Source organism: Microtus oregoni, unplaced genomic scaffold (genome assembly GCF_018167655.1).
Source record: "Microtus oregoni isolate MIOR12 unplaced genomic scaffold, Mior012 000009F_ref0000495, whole genome shotgun sequence".
Lineage (NCBI taxonomy): Eukaryota > Metazoa > Chordata > Mammalia > Rodentia > Cricetidae > Microtus > Microtus oregoni.
In genome coordinates, this window is record NW_024543068.1 from 21,015,258 (window position 1) to 21,030,182 (window position 14,925).

General features: G+C 47.0%; 2 protein-coding genes across 5 annotated transcripts in view; one reads left to right on the forward strand and one right to left on the reverse strand.

Moving 5' to 3' along the window:
* The window catches only part of Esr2 (estrogen receptor 2), a 47,305-nt gene extending 41,034 nt beyond the window's left edge, over positions 1-6,271 (forward strand). Inside the window, exons 9-10 of the mRNA XM_041658601.1 lie at positions 4,656-4,836; positions 6,085-6,271. Coding sequence (XP_041514535.1) covers positions 4,656-4,836; positions 6,085-6,271 — 368 coding nt within the window. The remainder of the gene's footprint in view (positions 1-4,655; positions 4,837-6,084) is intronic.
* Positions 6,272-12,836: 6,565 nt separating this feature from the next.
* Positions 12,837-14,925, reverse strand: part of Syne2 (spectrin repeat containing nuclear envelope protein 2) — a 135,599-nt gene continuing 133,510 nt past the window's right edge. For all 4 annotated transcript variants that reach the window (XM_041658050.1, XM_041658049.1, XM_041658053.1 and 1 more), the window contains 2 exons: positions 14,491-14,540; positions 12,837-13,908 (listed from right to left, as the gene is read on the reverse strand). In XM_041658050.1, coding sequence (XP_041513984.1) covers positions 13,686-13,908; positions 14,491-14,540 — 273 coding nt within the window. In that variant the 3' untranslated portion in view covers positions 12,837-13,685. The remainder of the gene's footprint in view (positions 13,909-14,490; positions 14,541-14,925) is intronic.

Below are 14,925 nucleotides of genomic sequence, written 5' to 3' on the forward strand. Positions count from 1 at the left end.
ACAGGGTGCCAGCATGCCTAGGTTTTCTTCTTCTGCCTGGCTCTATTGCCTAGAATCCCAAGTCAGCTGCCTGTGCCATTGTTGGGAGTAACTGGGAATATTCAGACATCTACCACCACACCCAGAGCAGAAAAATGGTAAAAAGCTGCTGGGGGAGGGGACGGCGTGACTTTATATACAAAGGAACAAAGGTAAAGATGACAGCATACTTCTCTTTTCAGATCCCAGTCAAGAGACAGAGAAATAGGGGCTGATAAATTGGGTCAACCATTAAGAGAACTTGCTGCAGCCGGGTGGTGGTAGCAGCAATGTCTTTAATCCCAGCACTAGGGAGGCAGAGGCAGGTGGATCTCTGAGTTCAGGGGCAGCCTGGTCTACAGAGTGAGTCCCAGGACATGCTCCAAAGTTACACAGAGAAACCCTGTCTCATAAAACCAAAATAAATAGATAAATGAGAGAGAGAGAGAGAGAGAGAGAGAGAGAGAGAGCAACAACATATGATAAACAAGGTGAAAACCTTGTCACCTGAATCTCTGAAACTATAGCCACCTTCCCTTAGAATTGCGTTCTGATCTAGGAGTCAGAGTGGAATAAACGTGAAGTTAATTACCATTGGTCTTTTTAAAATAACCTAACCACAATCAATCAATAATCAATCAATCAAATAACCTAAATTAGGGACAGGGAACTGGGTATGGAGGTGCTTGCCTGCAATCCCAGTACTTGGGAGGTGGCAGCAGGAGGATCAGGAGGAGTTCAAGGTTCTCCTCTCTTCAGGCCAGCCTGGATTACACAGTGTGTCAAACAAATTAGAAACAAATCTACTCATTTAAACAATTTTTTAAATATTTATTATGTATACAATGTTCTGTGTATGCCCGCAGGCCAGAAGAAGGCACCAGACCTCATTACAGATGGTTGTGAACCACCATGTGGTTGCTGGGAATTGAACTCAGGACTTTGGAAGAGCAGACAATGCTCTTAACCACTGAGCCATCTCTCCAGCCCCTATTTAAACAATTTTTGAAAGAACAAAACATTTTATTAATTGAAATACTTAGCAGGTTAAACCCAGGCCACCATTCTATTTTGCTTTAGAACAGCACGCACATTCCCTTTCACCCTTCAAAGCCAGAAAACAATTTTTCCATGATTATTTTCTCGGATTTTTAAGTAAAACACTCCAGATTTTCTGAGTTATTTCCCTCCTACTGAGCAAAGCCTGGGTCTTCACCTTAGAGCACGTAGTATTCCACAATTCTTGGCATTCGTGCTTCCAGAATGTCTGGTGGGCCAGAGGGAGGAACACACAGATGTTTCCAGGAAATGGCTGGGATTTGGGTGACCTTGAGTTGCTTTCTTTGGGATGTGTGGGATATTGCGCCAAAAGCCCTCTCCCTCCCTCCCTTCTTTACTAGATCTCTTTAGCCTTATGAAAAGCAATTTTGTTTTGTTTTACAATAAATCATAGAGTTTCTATCTTTAGGGATGGAGGGGGGTTCATTTTTCTATTTGCTTCCTGTGTATCTGGTTGGCAGGGCTTCTGTCTTGTCCCTTGGCCCTGTCCAAGGCCTGCCACTTAGCAGTTAGTGTGTCCCCTTGTGCTATGTCAGTGAGCAGGGATGTGGATGTCCAAAGTATGGGTGTTGTGTTTCCGACTAGAGAGACGGGTACGTTAAACCGGTGTCCTGGGATGGTTTTAAGTTTAAGACTTTTCATATAAACACTTCTCCTTCTAAAAACTTGACAAGGCAGGTGCCTGTTTAAATGTGGTGTCTCCTCTTCCCAAACGAATTGATCACAGTGGGCTCCAGACTCCGTATGGAACTGTACTACCTCCAAACTTGTGGGAGACCCATGGTCTGCCCTTGGTAATGAGGCTGCCTCATGAACAAGGATGACTGACTACCAGCCATGCTCTTTGAAGGGAGCCACACACTGCCAGTGGGCATTTATGCTACTGTGATTTGGGTTCTGAAGGCTATTTTAATGGCACTCCAGTTCACCCATTTAAAGACTATGATTCAAGCTGTGTGTGGTGGTCTAATCCCAGTACTATGGAGAACTATGAGTTCGAGGTCAGGCTGGAATGTATAGGAAGTTCTAGGCCAGCCTGGGCTACATGGCAAGATCTTGTCCTGAAACAAAAGTATACGATTCAGTTTTTGTTAGTATGTTCGCTCTGTGTCATTGCCAAAATCAATATTCAAACATTTTAACCCCCACTGCCAGGAAATCCACTTGCTGCTGCATAAGTTACCTTTGTTATTGATGCTACTACGTACCCTATAAGAAGCAGCTAAGGGAGGAAAGATGATGGAAAAGTTAGCCTTGGGTCAGCTTCTGTCCATAGCTGTGGGAGCTGCTGGCTTACACACTCGTGGTCCAGGAAGCAGATGGGGAACTCTGATGCTCAGCTGGTGGGACTGCAGTCCATGCCATGCTGCTGCCCACCCTCCGGGCATGTCTTCCTCCTCAGTTAATCCTTTCTGGTTAAGTCCTCTAGGTTTCTTCATCCAGTCAAGTCGATAGTTTACTATAGCATCCACCCTTCCTTCTCTGAAGGGTAGCCGCCAGTCCGTTTTGTCTGTATGGACGTGTGTGTTCTATATCCAGCTTCAAATAGTGGAACGAGAAAAGGGGCTCTAAGTTGGGGCAGTTGCTCAATAATTGATGGTGTATGCCTGTCATCTCGAGGCACCCAGAGGGGGTAGCAGGAGGATCAGAAGCTCAAGATCATTTTCAGCTTTGTAGGAAATTTGAAGCCAACCTCATGGGCCCTACTCTGTGCCGAACAAGTGTGATATTTTGTGACTGGCTTATCTCATCAGCATAATGGATAGGATCTCTCTGTGTATCCCTGGATGTCCTGAAGCTTGCTATGTAGTCGGGGCTAGCCTCCAACTCCGAGTTCCACCTGCCTCTGCCTCCTGAGTACTGGGATCAAAGGTGTGCAACCACCATGTGCAGCTCAAAATCCTCTACACTTTTAAGAATGCTCTTCTCTGTATGTACTTAAAATAGACATAACTATTTCCGTTACAATCATGTGACTGGCTAAGACTATACAAAAATATGAGCCTATGTGAATCCTGTATAGTTATCTCTATACATACACACGTCCTCTGTGTCGGGCGATGTAGGAGGTGATGGGGGCAGGGTCACAGGTATGCAGGGTCTGTGCCCTCAAAGGGCTGTGTTGGCCTTGATGAGGGGAGGAGGGGTGGCTGCCAAGGAGAATGAATGAGCGGCCTGGGGGGGGGGGAGGGGCAGGTAGTGGTGAGGGTCTGAGGTGTGGAGGGAGTGAACAGGGTTTCCCTGCAGCAGCTCCAGGGCCACTGGAGGGTTAATTTATTTGCTGAGTCATTAGAGCCTTGTGGGGGCTAGGCAAGCGGGTGCACGGAACTCCGGCCTCAGAATCTCACCACGGTGTTGTGGTTGGCTTGGAACTCAATGAGATCTGATTGCCTCTGCCTCTTAAGTTATACCAGTGAGAGTCACCTGGGAAGGAGTCTCAACTGAGAACTGACACCATCAGACTGACCTGTTGACAAGTGTGGGGCGTTGTTTTGATTAATGATTGATGTGGGAAGACCCAGCCCACTGCGGGTGGTGCCACCCCTAGGCAGGTGGTCCTGAGCTGCGTGAGCTGCAGGAGCATGTGAGCTGCGTAAGAATCAGGCTGAGCAAGTCAGTAGGCAGTACTTCTCCGTGGCTTCTGCTTCAGCTCCTGCCTCCATTTTCCTGCCCGTACTTTCCTTGGTCACAGACTGTAACCTGTAAGGTGAGGTATACCCTTTACTCCCCTAAGCTGGTTTTGGTCAGTGGTTTATCATAGCAACTGAAGGCCAACCACGAGGGATACAATTAATGGTGTGTGCCACCATGCTTGGTCGCCCTTGGTTTCTTTTCTTTTGGTTTTTCAAGACAGGGTTTCTGTGTGTTGCCCTGGCTGTCCTGGAACTTACTCTGTAAACCAGGATAGCCTCAAACTGCTGAGATTAAAGGCATGTGCCACCATCACCCAGCCCTTGGTTTCTTGAGACTGTACCTAGTTATTGTAAACCACCATTCTCAAAGGAAGTAAAGAATTAGCTTATATTATTATTATTTTATTTTATTTTATTTTTATTTTATTTTATTTTTTTTTTTTTTACACAATGCAGGGTTTCTCTGTGTAATAGCTCTGGCTGTCCTGGAACTAGCTCTGTAACCAGGCTGGCCTCTAACTCACAAAGATCTGCCTGTCTCTGCCTCCTGAGTGCTGTGATTAAAAGCATGTGATAAACTATATAATTATATTGATTGACAGCTCCTTCAACAATTGATCTCACCTGACCCCTGACCGTCTTCATGTAGCCATTTGCTGCAGGTGCGCAACACAATTCCTTGAAGTGCCTACTGCTTTGGTGAGGCCACAGAGCTCACCTGGCCTGCCCCGTGTCCAGTCAGGATTCCCTACAGCACACCGATAAGGTTTTGCTCTCAGGGGAAGAACCTTGGGGGACATAGGGTGTGCCATGCATGTGCCTGTGCAAGTCAGAGCATCTCTGGCCCACATTGCTGCCTCCCTGGGGAACCAGGCATCCTTAACAGTTGAGCACATGACCTCGGCTTCCCTTTCTCTGACTTTGGGGCTCTCTTTCTTTGTCCAGGCATGTACCCCTTAACTACAGCAAGCCAGGAGGCGGAGAGCAGCCGGAAGCTGACACATCTATTGAACGCAGTGACAGATGCCCTTGTCTGGGTGATTGCTAAGAGTGGCATTTCCTCCCAGCAGCAGTCGGTTCGCCTGGCCAACCTCCTAATGCTTCTCTCTCATGTCAGACACATCAGGTATAAACCGCGGGAAGCTGTTCTGGGGGCTGGGGGCCGGGCATGCGCTCAGAACTTTGGGAGAATGCAGGCAAGTTTGCAGTGGATATGGTAGAACGTTCGACTTTAAAGAAGAATAAACTTTTGACTAAGAATTCACCAGTGCACACACCTACACCAAAGGTTGGCGCATCATGGGTGTTGAAATGAGTCTCACATGGTGCCTGATAGGATTTTTGGGGGCATCTGGTGGGACCCGCCTGGATGTAGTTGCTAGGGTTTAGAATTTGTTTATAGGGTCCCAAAATGGGCAGCTCTCCCTCTAAAATGAATTGCCACCTTCCTAACACCACCCAGGGCCAAGACCTGGGGTCATTTCTCTAAGGATGTTAAGTCTGGCTCTCCTGGTCACACTTCAGCTGAGGACTGGGGGTGTGCGCCAAGTTGTCCCTTTGCTTCCATGGCATCAGGATACCTGGGACGAGATCTAAGAGAACTTCGATCCCAACAGGTTGAGGAAGCAAGGCTGGGGGTGGAGCACAGTCCAGGCCAGGAGGTGCACTGAGGGAGAAGATGGGCTGGGATGGCTAGGGATGCCCTGTGGGTGGCGTTGCTCAGAAGGGTAGCTCTGTCCCGAGCCTGGAAGAGAGGAGATGACAAGGAAGGCCGTGCTTGCCTGAGTAGGAAACCATAAGAGCTGTGGGGAAGGACAGTGTCCACTTTATTTAACGTGGAGGAGGAAAGGATTCCTTCCTGTTTCTTTACTAAGGGCTCAGGCCGTGACCCTTTGCAGAACAGGTATTAGTCTACCCTCACTTACGAATGAGCACCTCTAATTGCTGAAGTTTGTTCATAACCCCCAAATCGGTACACAGGACCCTTTCAAGGTCAAGCCAAGAAGAGCAACAGTTGTCAGTGTCTTGATATGATATGTACGTTCCAGTCTGGGTCAGTCAAGGAGATAGGTGCTTCTGCTCTCCCAGGGTGAAGAAGCCTACTTAGAGTTAGTGACACTGTTTGTTTTCTTGCTTTTTATGAACGAGCCCATGGTGCAGCATTGGGTGGTGAGATGGAGGTCAAATGGGTACCACTTTTGCCTTTGAGTGTAGACTGTAGAGGGCGCTGGACGTGTGAGCAACAGAACGATGGGGTAGAAGTACAGGGAATGTGTATGTGGAGGGGTGGGCTGGCTTTGTGCCGACTTGGACTGTTTCAACATCCCCATGGCTACCCGGAGGGAAGGATTCTCAGTGCCTCTCTCTCCCATAGTAACAAGGGCATGGAACACCTGCTCAGCATGAAGTGCAAAAATGTGGTCCCAGTGTATGACCTGCTGCTGGAGATGCTGAATGCTCACACACTTCGAGGGTACAAGTCCTCGCTCTCGGGGTCTGACTGCAGCTCAGCAGAGGACAGTAAGAGCAAAGAGGGTCCCCAGAACCCGCAGTCTCAGTGATGGCCGGGCCTGTGGCGGACAGTCTGCAGAGATGGTCAAAGGTAGACCAGTGCACTCTCACGGCTCCTCTTGGTCATGTACCCTTCCCCTACATTCCACGTCCCAGGGGTCTGGGTGGGTGGACTGCAGTGTTCTTGTACCAGGGGGTACCTCTGAATGCAGAGTTCTAACTTTTGTATAACCTTAGAAGGTTCTAGATGTGGTCCTTCTCACATCCTTCCATCTCCTCTGCCCACTTGGAAAGCATCTTAAAGCTTATGGGATGAATGGCGAAAGCCTGACTTGGAAGGGTTGGCATTAGATGGGAATAGATGGGAAGAGAGTGTGACCCTCGGTCACCCTTCCTAGCACTGGGACCCTTTAATACAGTTCCTCATGTTGTGCTGACCCCCAGCCATAACATTATTTTCATTGTTGTTACTCCATAACTATAATTTTGCTACTGTTATGAATTATAATGTAAATATCTGGTATGCGACCCCCAGAGGGGCCATGACCCACAGGTTGAGAACCACTGTTCTATAAGACATGGACTATATAGAATTAATCGTGTGGCTGTAAAATCAGCCTTTGAATGGTGTCTTCTGGTCCACTTGATTGACAATCAACTCGTTTCACATTCCTACCTCACAGGCTTGTGAGGACTGACGACATGTAACTGGTAACATTGTAACATGTAATTCTATTGAAGACCAGAGGGATAATGGTGGAACTCAGATGTGAGCGCCTTCCTCCTCCCAGGTCCTCTTGCTATCCCTGTGTAGATTTGTCCTTCTTGGTTTACATTTGTAGAGCCTGCTTATTTGGCCTGTTGAGTGTGCACCTGCCATGGATTAAGATTTAAATCTCTTTATACCTGGGTTTCCTTGAAGCTATGTTGGTGTTTTTTTTCCCCCCTCTCTCTCTTTTTCTCCCCACCTCTTGTGTGTGTGCGTGTATGTGTGTGAAAGGCCCCATATTTGCAAGAATGGAGTTTATCCATCGTGAGCCATAGTGCACTACTTCTTTTAGGCCTTGTGAATGCACAGCAGAGGAGCAGCATCACCTACCCATGCTACAGGCTGTAGATGCATATGATGCGTAGCCTCTGGAAGGAATACTCTCTCTCTTTCTCTTTCTCTCTGCTATATAGTGTGGCGTGGATAAGCAAAGAACTTGAACACATCTTTTTTTTTTTTTTTAACTCCTTCAAAAAGAAAAATATTTAGTGGTAATTGTGGCAAGAAGAAAAACTTCTCTGACCTATATGTCTCAATATTTTCTTTCTTTTCTTTTCTTTTCTTTTCTTTTTTTTTTTTTTTTTGAGACAGGGTTACTCTGTGTGTAGTCCTGGTTGTCCTGGAACTTACTCTGTAGGCCAGGCTGTCCTCGAACTCACAGAGATCCGCCTGCGTCTGTCTCCCAAGTGTTGGGATTAAAGGCGTGTGCCATCACCGTCCAGCTTAAAATATTTTCTTACCAGAACAGGGGGTTGTGTGAAGTAGAAATGTCGTAAACTCATTAGCTCTTGTTCAAATGGGATGTAATGGGGGCTAAGGAGAAAGCCCTTCTGAAATGGCAACCGAAACTCACGTTTTAGAAACTGGAGTTTTCAGACACGTTTTTAGGAACATGGCAAATTCACAAAATGTGTAACAGCTCTACTTTGGAAGTAAGCAATTAAACGATCGTGCCGATTGGGTGTTTTAAAAAGTAAAACCCGGTGATGATACAGTATTCAATATACTTTCCTTTGAAAATAGGGCTTCTTTGGTCAGTACACCCTGTGTTTACTGAGTCATTCATTAGGAAGATTACACCTAACAAGAGAGAACTTGAATGTGTCTTAATTTTGGTATCGGTGTGCTGTTGCTAACGCTGACTTTAGCAGCTGTCACACACACACACACACTGGGACGCGGGCGTAGGGAGCACACAGATGTGTGGAGGGATGTTTTGAGGCAGCTAGAGAGTAGTAGCAGTTCAGTGCTATAGCCAAGAGCCTCGGTGCAGAAAGCCCCCCCCCCCCAGACAAAGGGTCAGGGGTTGAAGGGCAGGAAGTGGGAGGCAAAGGCAGCCTTGAAAAACCTGCCAGTAAAATTTTGTTTTTTCAAGCATCTGCCAGACAAGAAAAACAAAAATCAGAACGAGCTCCAAGCTATTGTCTCCTTGGTACACAGTAAAGTTCTTGGTTGTATTTAGATACCCAAGGAAGGGATCAGTTTGAACTCAGGTGGTCAAGCGGCCTTGTGTGCAAAGTTCTGTGTGTACTTAGATTAAGTATACGCTCCAGTGGCTGCTAGTTAGCCATGAATTCTTAATCCTTCTGCGACAGCCTGTGGGGATCTCGGACAGGTACCACTGTCCCCAGTTCTCCTACCGCTTCTAGGGTCTGCTCATTCTACTGTGTTTGGTTCAGTGGGAGGAGGATGCAACCCTCTAAGTCATTTCTACTGACTTGCATCTCACCTGGGTCTGGAAGGGACACAGGTTAGCCCTGCCTGAGACTTCCCAGCACTGGGCTGTTTTTGGCTCGGCTCTGGGACAAGTGGGTGGTTGAAATGTGATCTGTACTCTGAAGAGCATTTGTTGTTTCTGAGCACCCTAGGGTCCTATTCTCCCTTTCAGCTGAGGTGCTAATATCTCCGGCCATCTGTTCCAGACATGTTGTCTAAGGATGACACAGTTTCAGTGTATTGGGGAAATGCTCAAGGTCCATTTTGGAGATGGGTCATTTTCTCTTTGATTCATGATGGCTTCCTTGAAACCTTCACATTCCTTTGGGACAGTATGAATTCTCTCATAGCAGCACAAGTCTCAACAAAACTTTTTTTAAAGGACGAATAGGACCTGGCACCTATCTGTGGATTAGATTACTGAACCCCTGCCAAGAACCCCCAAAAAACAACTGACATCCCCTCCCCCCAAAAAACCCAAAACCCACAACTGACATATTACAGAGAGCAGCCATATTCGGTTCTGCCTTGAACTGGTATGGCAGGATTCTTCTGTTTTAATCAGCAAGCAATCACCCCAGAAACTTATAGCTAAGTAGGCTTTGCCTCACTCTGAAATCACAAGCTTAAATTAGAAATGGTCACCATGAAATACCCTTAATACAGGTATTGTTATTTTCTAATGCTAGAGGATTCTCACAGATTCCTGGGTGTGATCTAAAGAGGGCTGGTGCGGGCAGGATTGTCCACAGGAGAGCCACACGGTGATTCCTTATAAATGCCCCTCTTTTTATGCCCCTGTTCATCCTGCTTGTTAGTGGGAGTAGAGATTAACTCCAAAAATAATCCCCAAGGGTGAGAACACAAGTCAGATAAGAGAGGGAGTTTTGACCATTTAAGAAACAAAACTGCTAACAGCACCCATGTACGCATGCACGCACGCACACACTTCATGCCCGTTTTCCCCTGTAGCTTTCAAACTTCCTGGAGCTGCAGCTATACATTGTGCACCGTCTCTGTGACGTGATTCTAAAAATTCCAGGGATCATCTTCACTTGTAGGCCAGCCAGTTCCTTGATGGTGGCCTTCTTCTTTGTGGCGGGCAAAGGTTTACTAGCTCCAAACAGTTCCCAGTCACTGCACTGTGGTGGTCATTTGTTTTCCTGGGAGCCCTGGCCCTTTATGACTTTATGAGGCAGTGGTCATGTGTCTGAGCCTGCTGCTTGACTAGGTCATTTTTTTTTCCCCAGACAGATGCTGTGTGCCATCAGACTAAGGTTGATTACAGGCTTTAAACTGTGAGCCTGTTAAGAAATGAGTGTTTGAGTGTGGTGTCTTATGCCTAGCTGGAAATCCTCACACTTGGGAGGCTTGCCATGAATCTGAGGCCAAGCTGGGCTACAGAGTGAGACCCCAAAACCAACCAACCAACCAACCAAACAAACAAACAAACACAAAAATACTATGTGATGCTTTTAAGACTTGTCGCGCGTTCGTCTAGGAGTCCTTTGTCCTTGCAATGTCCCTTTAATATCTATGCAACTGTTGCAAAGAGGTTTAATGGGACATAAAATGGTTTTCATAATTTGGGTTTTAAAGACATTTTGTTAGGAGCTGAGTTTTAAGAACTTAGAGTTGCTGGGTTAAGCCGTGTCTGATTTTCTCCTGTGAGTTCCATTCCCTTTTGGGGTTTGTATTGTTGAGATCTGTGGTCAATCTTCTGGGGAAGGGGCCATCAGTGCAGATGCTTGCCTACCATTTCAGAAGACCTACTAGTCCCACCTTCCCCTAGGTTGCCTAAACAGGAACAATTGAACCTATTGTTACCGAATGGCTTCTTACACATGACCACAGGCACTGTGTAGAGATGTAAAAGTCCTGGTTTGCAGAGAATCTATTTATTTGAGTAGATTTTCTGTAATTTTTGTCATCTGAGTCAACTAGTAATATATCCTCCAGAGATGGGGTGGGGTCAGTCATTGATACTGAAGTTAGATGTGTGCCTATGGTCATCTGAAGATTTCCCCTACAAGTGGGGAAGGAAAGGAGTGAGCAGTTTGCTTAAGCCTGAGCATGAAACATGAATCACCTCACACAAGTGTTTGGGGGATACTCCAAGCTCCGCATGGAAGGAGGCAGAAGGGGCTTTCTGGGGGTACTGGGGAAGAGGGACCAAACTCAAAGTCAGAGGTCATTAGGTTAAGAAAATATCTATATTATTCGCCTTTAAAATGCAACCAACCCTTTGACATACTTCAGCCTCCCTTCCTGAGGGCAGTGAAGTCCTGTGAGACACTCTCTTTGGAGGGCAAGCTGGGGAAGGAACTAGGCTTTCTGCTAGTTGCCTCAGGCTAAGATGGAGCAGGGAACCTTGAAGCAATTCATTGGCTTAAAAAAAAGTTGTTTAGATTTTTCCCCCCCTAAATTACTGTAAGCCAGGCACAGTTAAGGTGGGATAAAACAAAAATTTCCCCCTTTTTAATGGCCCCAGGACAAACTTCTGGGTAATTGAACAGGTGGCTTGGATATCTGAAACGTGAAGGGTCCCAGGTTGAAACAGTGATAGGCTTCTCTGGCCTGACCCCTCTAGTTAGTGTTTTGCCTCCAGGTGCTAATGCAGGTGAGGAACTGGGTGAGTAGCTTTCAATCAAGGATGGAGAGAGGCTGAGACTCACCTGAAGTGGGGTGGACACAGCGCTGAGGCTTTGTCTCATTAGATAGCTCACTGCTTGTCACTATGTAGCCCTGGCTGTCCTGAAACTTACTATGTAGACTAGGCTAGCCTCATACTCAAGAGATCCATCTGCCTCTGCCTCAAAAGTGCTGGGACTAAAGGTGTACAGTACCACACCCAGCTGAGACAGAATATTCCCTCATTTAAAGATACAAAGCTTTTTTTTTTTTTAATTGCATACTGGCTCTCATTATAGCCTAAATTGACCTCAAACTCTCAATCTCCAAAACTTGGAGGGCTCAAATGACATCACAACTGGAAGGAATCTTTATTTCATGCACAAAACCACTAGAACTATTAAATAAAATCACCTTCAGCATGTACGGCTTCACCGTATGTGAAATAAATCCTAGCTCCAGATAACTCATTATGTATATGTAAATATCCCCAAATACAAAAAATGCCCTCAATTCAAAGTACTTGGGGTGGAGATACGCTATCTATGCAATTTATTCCAGAAATCTGAGAGTGGGAAAACCTGGGCCACTTTCACCTTTAGATGCTTCCCCTCGCAATTGGTGGCCAGTGGTTGGACCATTTACACACTGAGATGGTTAATGTCAACTGCACAAGCTCTAGATCTCTTTGGGCACACCTGGGAGGGAAGGCCCACCTTACCTGGGCAGCAGGAGTCCACGGGCTGGGGTCCCTGGCTGACGGAAAAGGGGAGCCAGCAGAGCACGAGCATTTGCTTCTGCCTCCTGGTGGAGGGCGGTGAACTGCTGCTTCCTCAGGCCCCTGCTGCCATGCCTTCCCTAGGAGGAACTTGCCTGCCTTAACTTGCTTTCGCGAGTATTTCGCCACTGCAACAAGATGAATACCGCACGCACGCACGCACGCACGCACGTGAAGGACCTCACGCCAGACAGACTGTGGGTCTCTAAGCCACCTATATGCTGCCTAATTGTTGTGAATTCGTATTTGCAGTGGCCCTGTGTCCAGACATCACTGTTTCCTTGTCATCCACCTCTTATGGCTCTTACAATCTCCCCACCCCCTCTCTACAATATCCCTGAGCCTTTGGAGGGGTGGGTATGATATAGGCACAGGGCTGAGTCTTCCACCGTCTCCTATTCTCTGCACCTTGATCAGCTGGAGGTTTTCCATGTGGAATCACCATGTACCGCAAAAAGAGGCTTCTCTTATGAAGGTTGACAGCTATGGCTGTAACAAGTTAATTCATTAGTTGTCAGTTTAATGCATTAATAGATGCTCCCCTTAGGGCCTAGAATCTCCAGACACAGGCCCTTGAGGGGGTCCTAATGGGGACCCTGGGGGAAGGAGAGCAGGGTCAGCCTTCCTACAGGTCTGTGCCACATGTGGTGACTGTGGGGTCCATGGGATCAGGTGACTCTAGCTACCTGCCCTCTGACAGAGTCCAATACAACAGTCCGGCTTTTTTTTTTTTTTTTTAATGAGAAACATCTGAGTTTTACATATCACAAATAGTTCTAACCCCTGGTGGCCAAACAGCTCAACCAGACCCAAAGTGTCTCTTCAAAACATGAAAAGTCTTAAAAAATTAACTTATAAAAACATCCCTATCAAGTCTGGAGCTTGGCATTTCCTGTACATTAGTCCAAAACTCAAGCTAAAAATCTTCTGTTCTTTTTTCCTAAATCAAAGTTTACATTATTCATACAGATTCAGCAGTGTTAAAAATATGCACAAATAACCACATCCATGCAATAAAATTTCTTTGAAAAAAATTTTTTTTTAAAGCAATATAAAAGAGCTGACCCAGGGTAGGGAACCAGAAGATTTTAGTTTATAACTGGGAGCATAGACTGCTAGCTGACTGGAGGAAAACTGATTCTCAACATTTCAAATGTGTCTGAATCAACCATGATTGGATTTCCCGAACCATTACTAAGGTAGGGACCTACTAGCTTCTTGGATAGAGTTCATTTATGTACGGAACATCATTGTCTGTGGGCCGTATAACAGCTGTGCTACAATACAGTGTTTTACAAAGTGCGTGGCTCTTTGGGAAGCCCCCCTTTCCAGAGTTCTTGGAACCCATCGCTAGCTTTGAATGCCAGGTCCTGCTGTGTACTTGGTTCTAGCCCAGAGGAAGGACATCTTGTCTGAGTTGTCGTGGGCCCCTGGAGTCCATTTGCTCAAGACGAGGGAGGTGTCTGCAGCAGGTCCCTGCATCTCGTCAAGGCTAAGAGTCACTCACAGGTTGAGCTGAGCACCTGTGGCCAGTAGGCTAGCGGTGTGGAACTGCAGCCGGCAGAATCCTCTAGGTGGGAGGTGGCCCGTTGGTGTACCGCAGCATGGGGTAGAAGGAACGGGCAAAGTTGTTGGCCTGGGTGCAGCTGTAGTCTTCTTCAGAGGCGGGCAGCAGGCAGGCCAGAAGCAGCAGCAGCAGCAGGAGTAGCTGCAAGGGTAGCGCTGCCCTGATCACCCTTGAGAGGAAGGAGCGCCTTGGCTGTGAGCTGCTAGGGCCATTGAGGTGGGACATCCTGCCAACAGAGAGGTAGGGAGAATTCATAGGCCACCCTCGCCATTTGTTATCTGGCTACAAGCTTATGAAGGAACTACAGGTCACTGAGGGGTGCGCTTCAGACGGGCTGACAGCTGGGCTGATGGCTAATTCACATTGTCAAATTGACAAGTTCTCGAATCACAGAGGCACACGGGTGACAGATTATCTAGAGTAACAGGAGCTGGGAAGGACCTGATTTAAGCGAGGGCAGCACCGTTCCATGGGCTGGGGCTCTGAACTTAATAAAAAGGAGACAGCAGCAAGCATCCATCCCTAGGTGCTTCATGACTGTGGGCACAATGTGACCAGCTGCCTCGAGCTCCCGCTACCATGATCCCCTCCCCCACCCCCATGACGGACTGTGTACCCTTGAACAGCGAGCCGGGGTAAACTATTTTTCATGCACGTTGATCTGTCAGGGAATTTTCTCCCGACAATAGAAAAGTAACTCGGACAGCGGGGTGTGCTTTTGGAAGAGGAGCCTGGTCCTCTGCAGATGAACCTAGAGAGTGGTGCCGAGAAGGCTGGGGAGTCTCTGTGGGGACTGGGATGCCATTACCTGCTGTCTGTCTCCTCTTCCTCGTCGGTAGATCTCTCCGCTCCAAACTGCTGGAACAAAGAGGCCCATGATGCAATGTGTCCTTCCTTGGGTTAGCTAGCACCCACCCCTTAGGTCACTTTCCCGCCACACTTTTGGGACTGGAGTCACACCGTGTGTGATTCAACTTGATGACATGATTGGGTTTTATTGAGCCATCAAGATTTTCATATTTCAGTTTCCTGGAGACCTTTAACAGGGGTCCTCATCTTCCATAATCTACTGTGACCTCAGAGAAAAGCAACTCTCCAAGAGCCTTAAAAAATCATTTTTAATAATCACTTGTAAGGGCCAGTGAGAGCACTTTCTGTCAAGCCTGAGGATCCAAGTGATGGAAGGAGAGACCTACAGGTTGTTCTGACCCCCATGTGCACACAGTGGCATGGGTATATACAG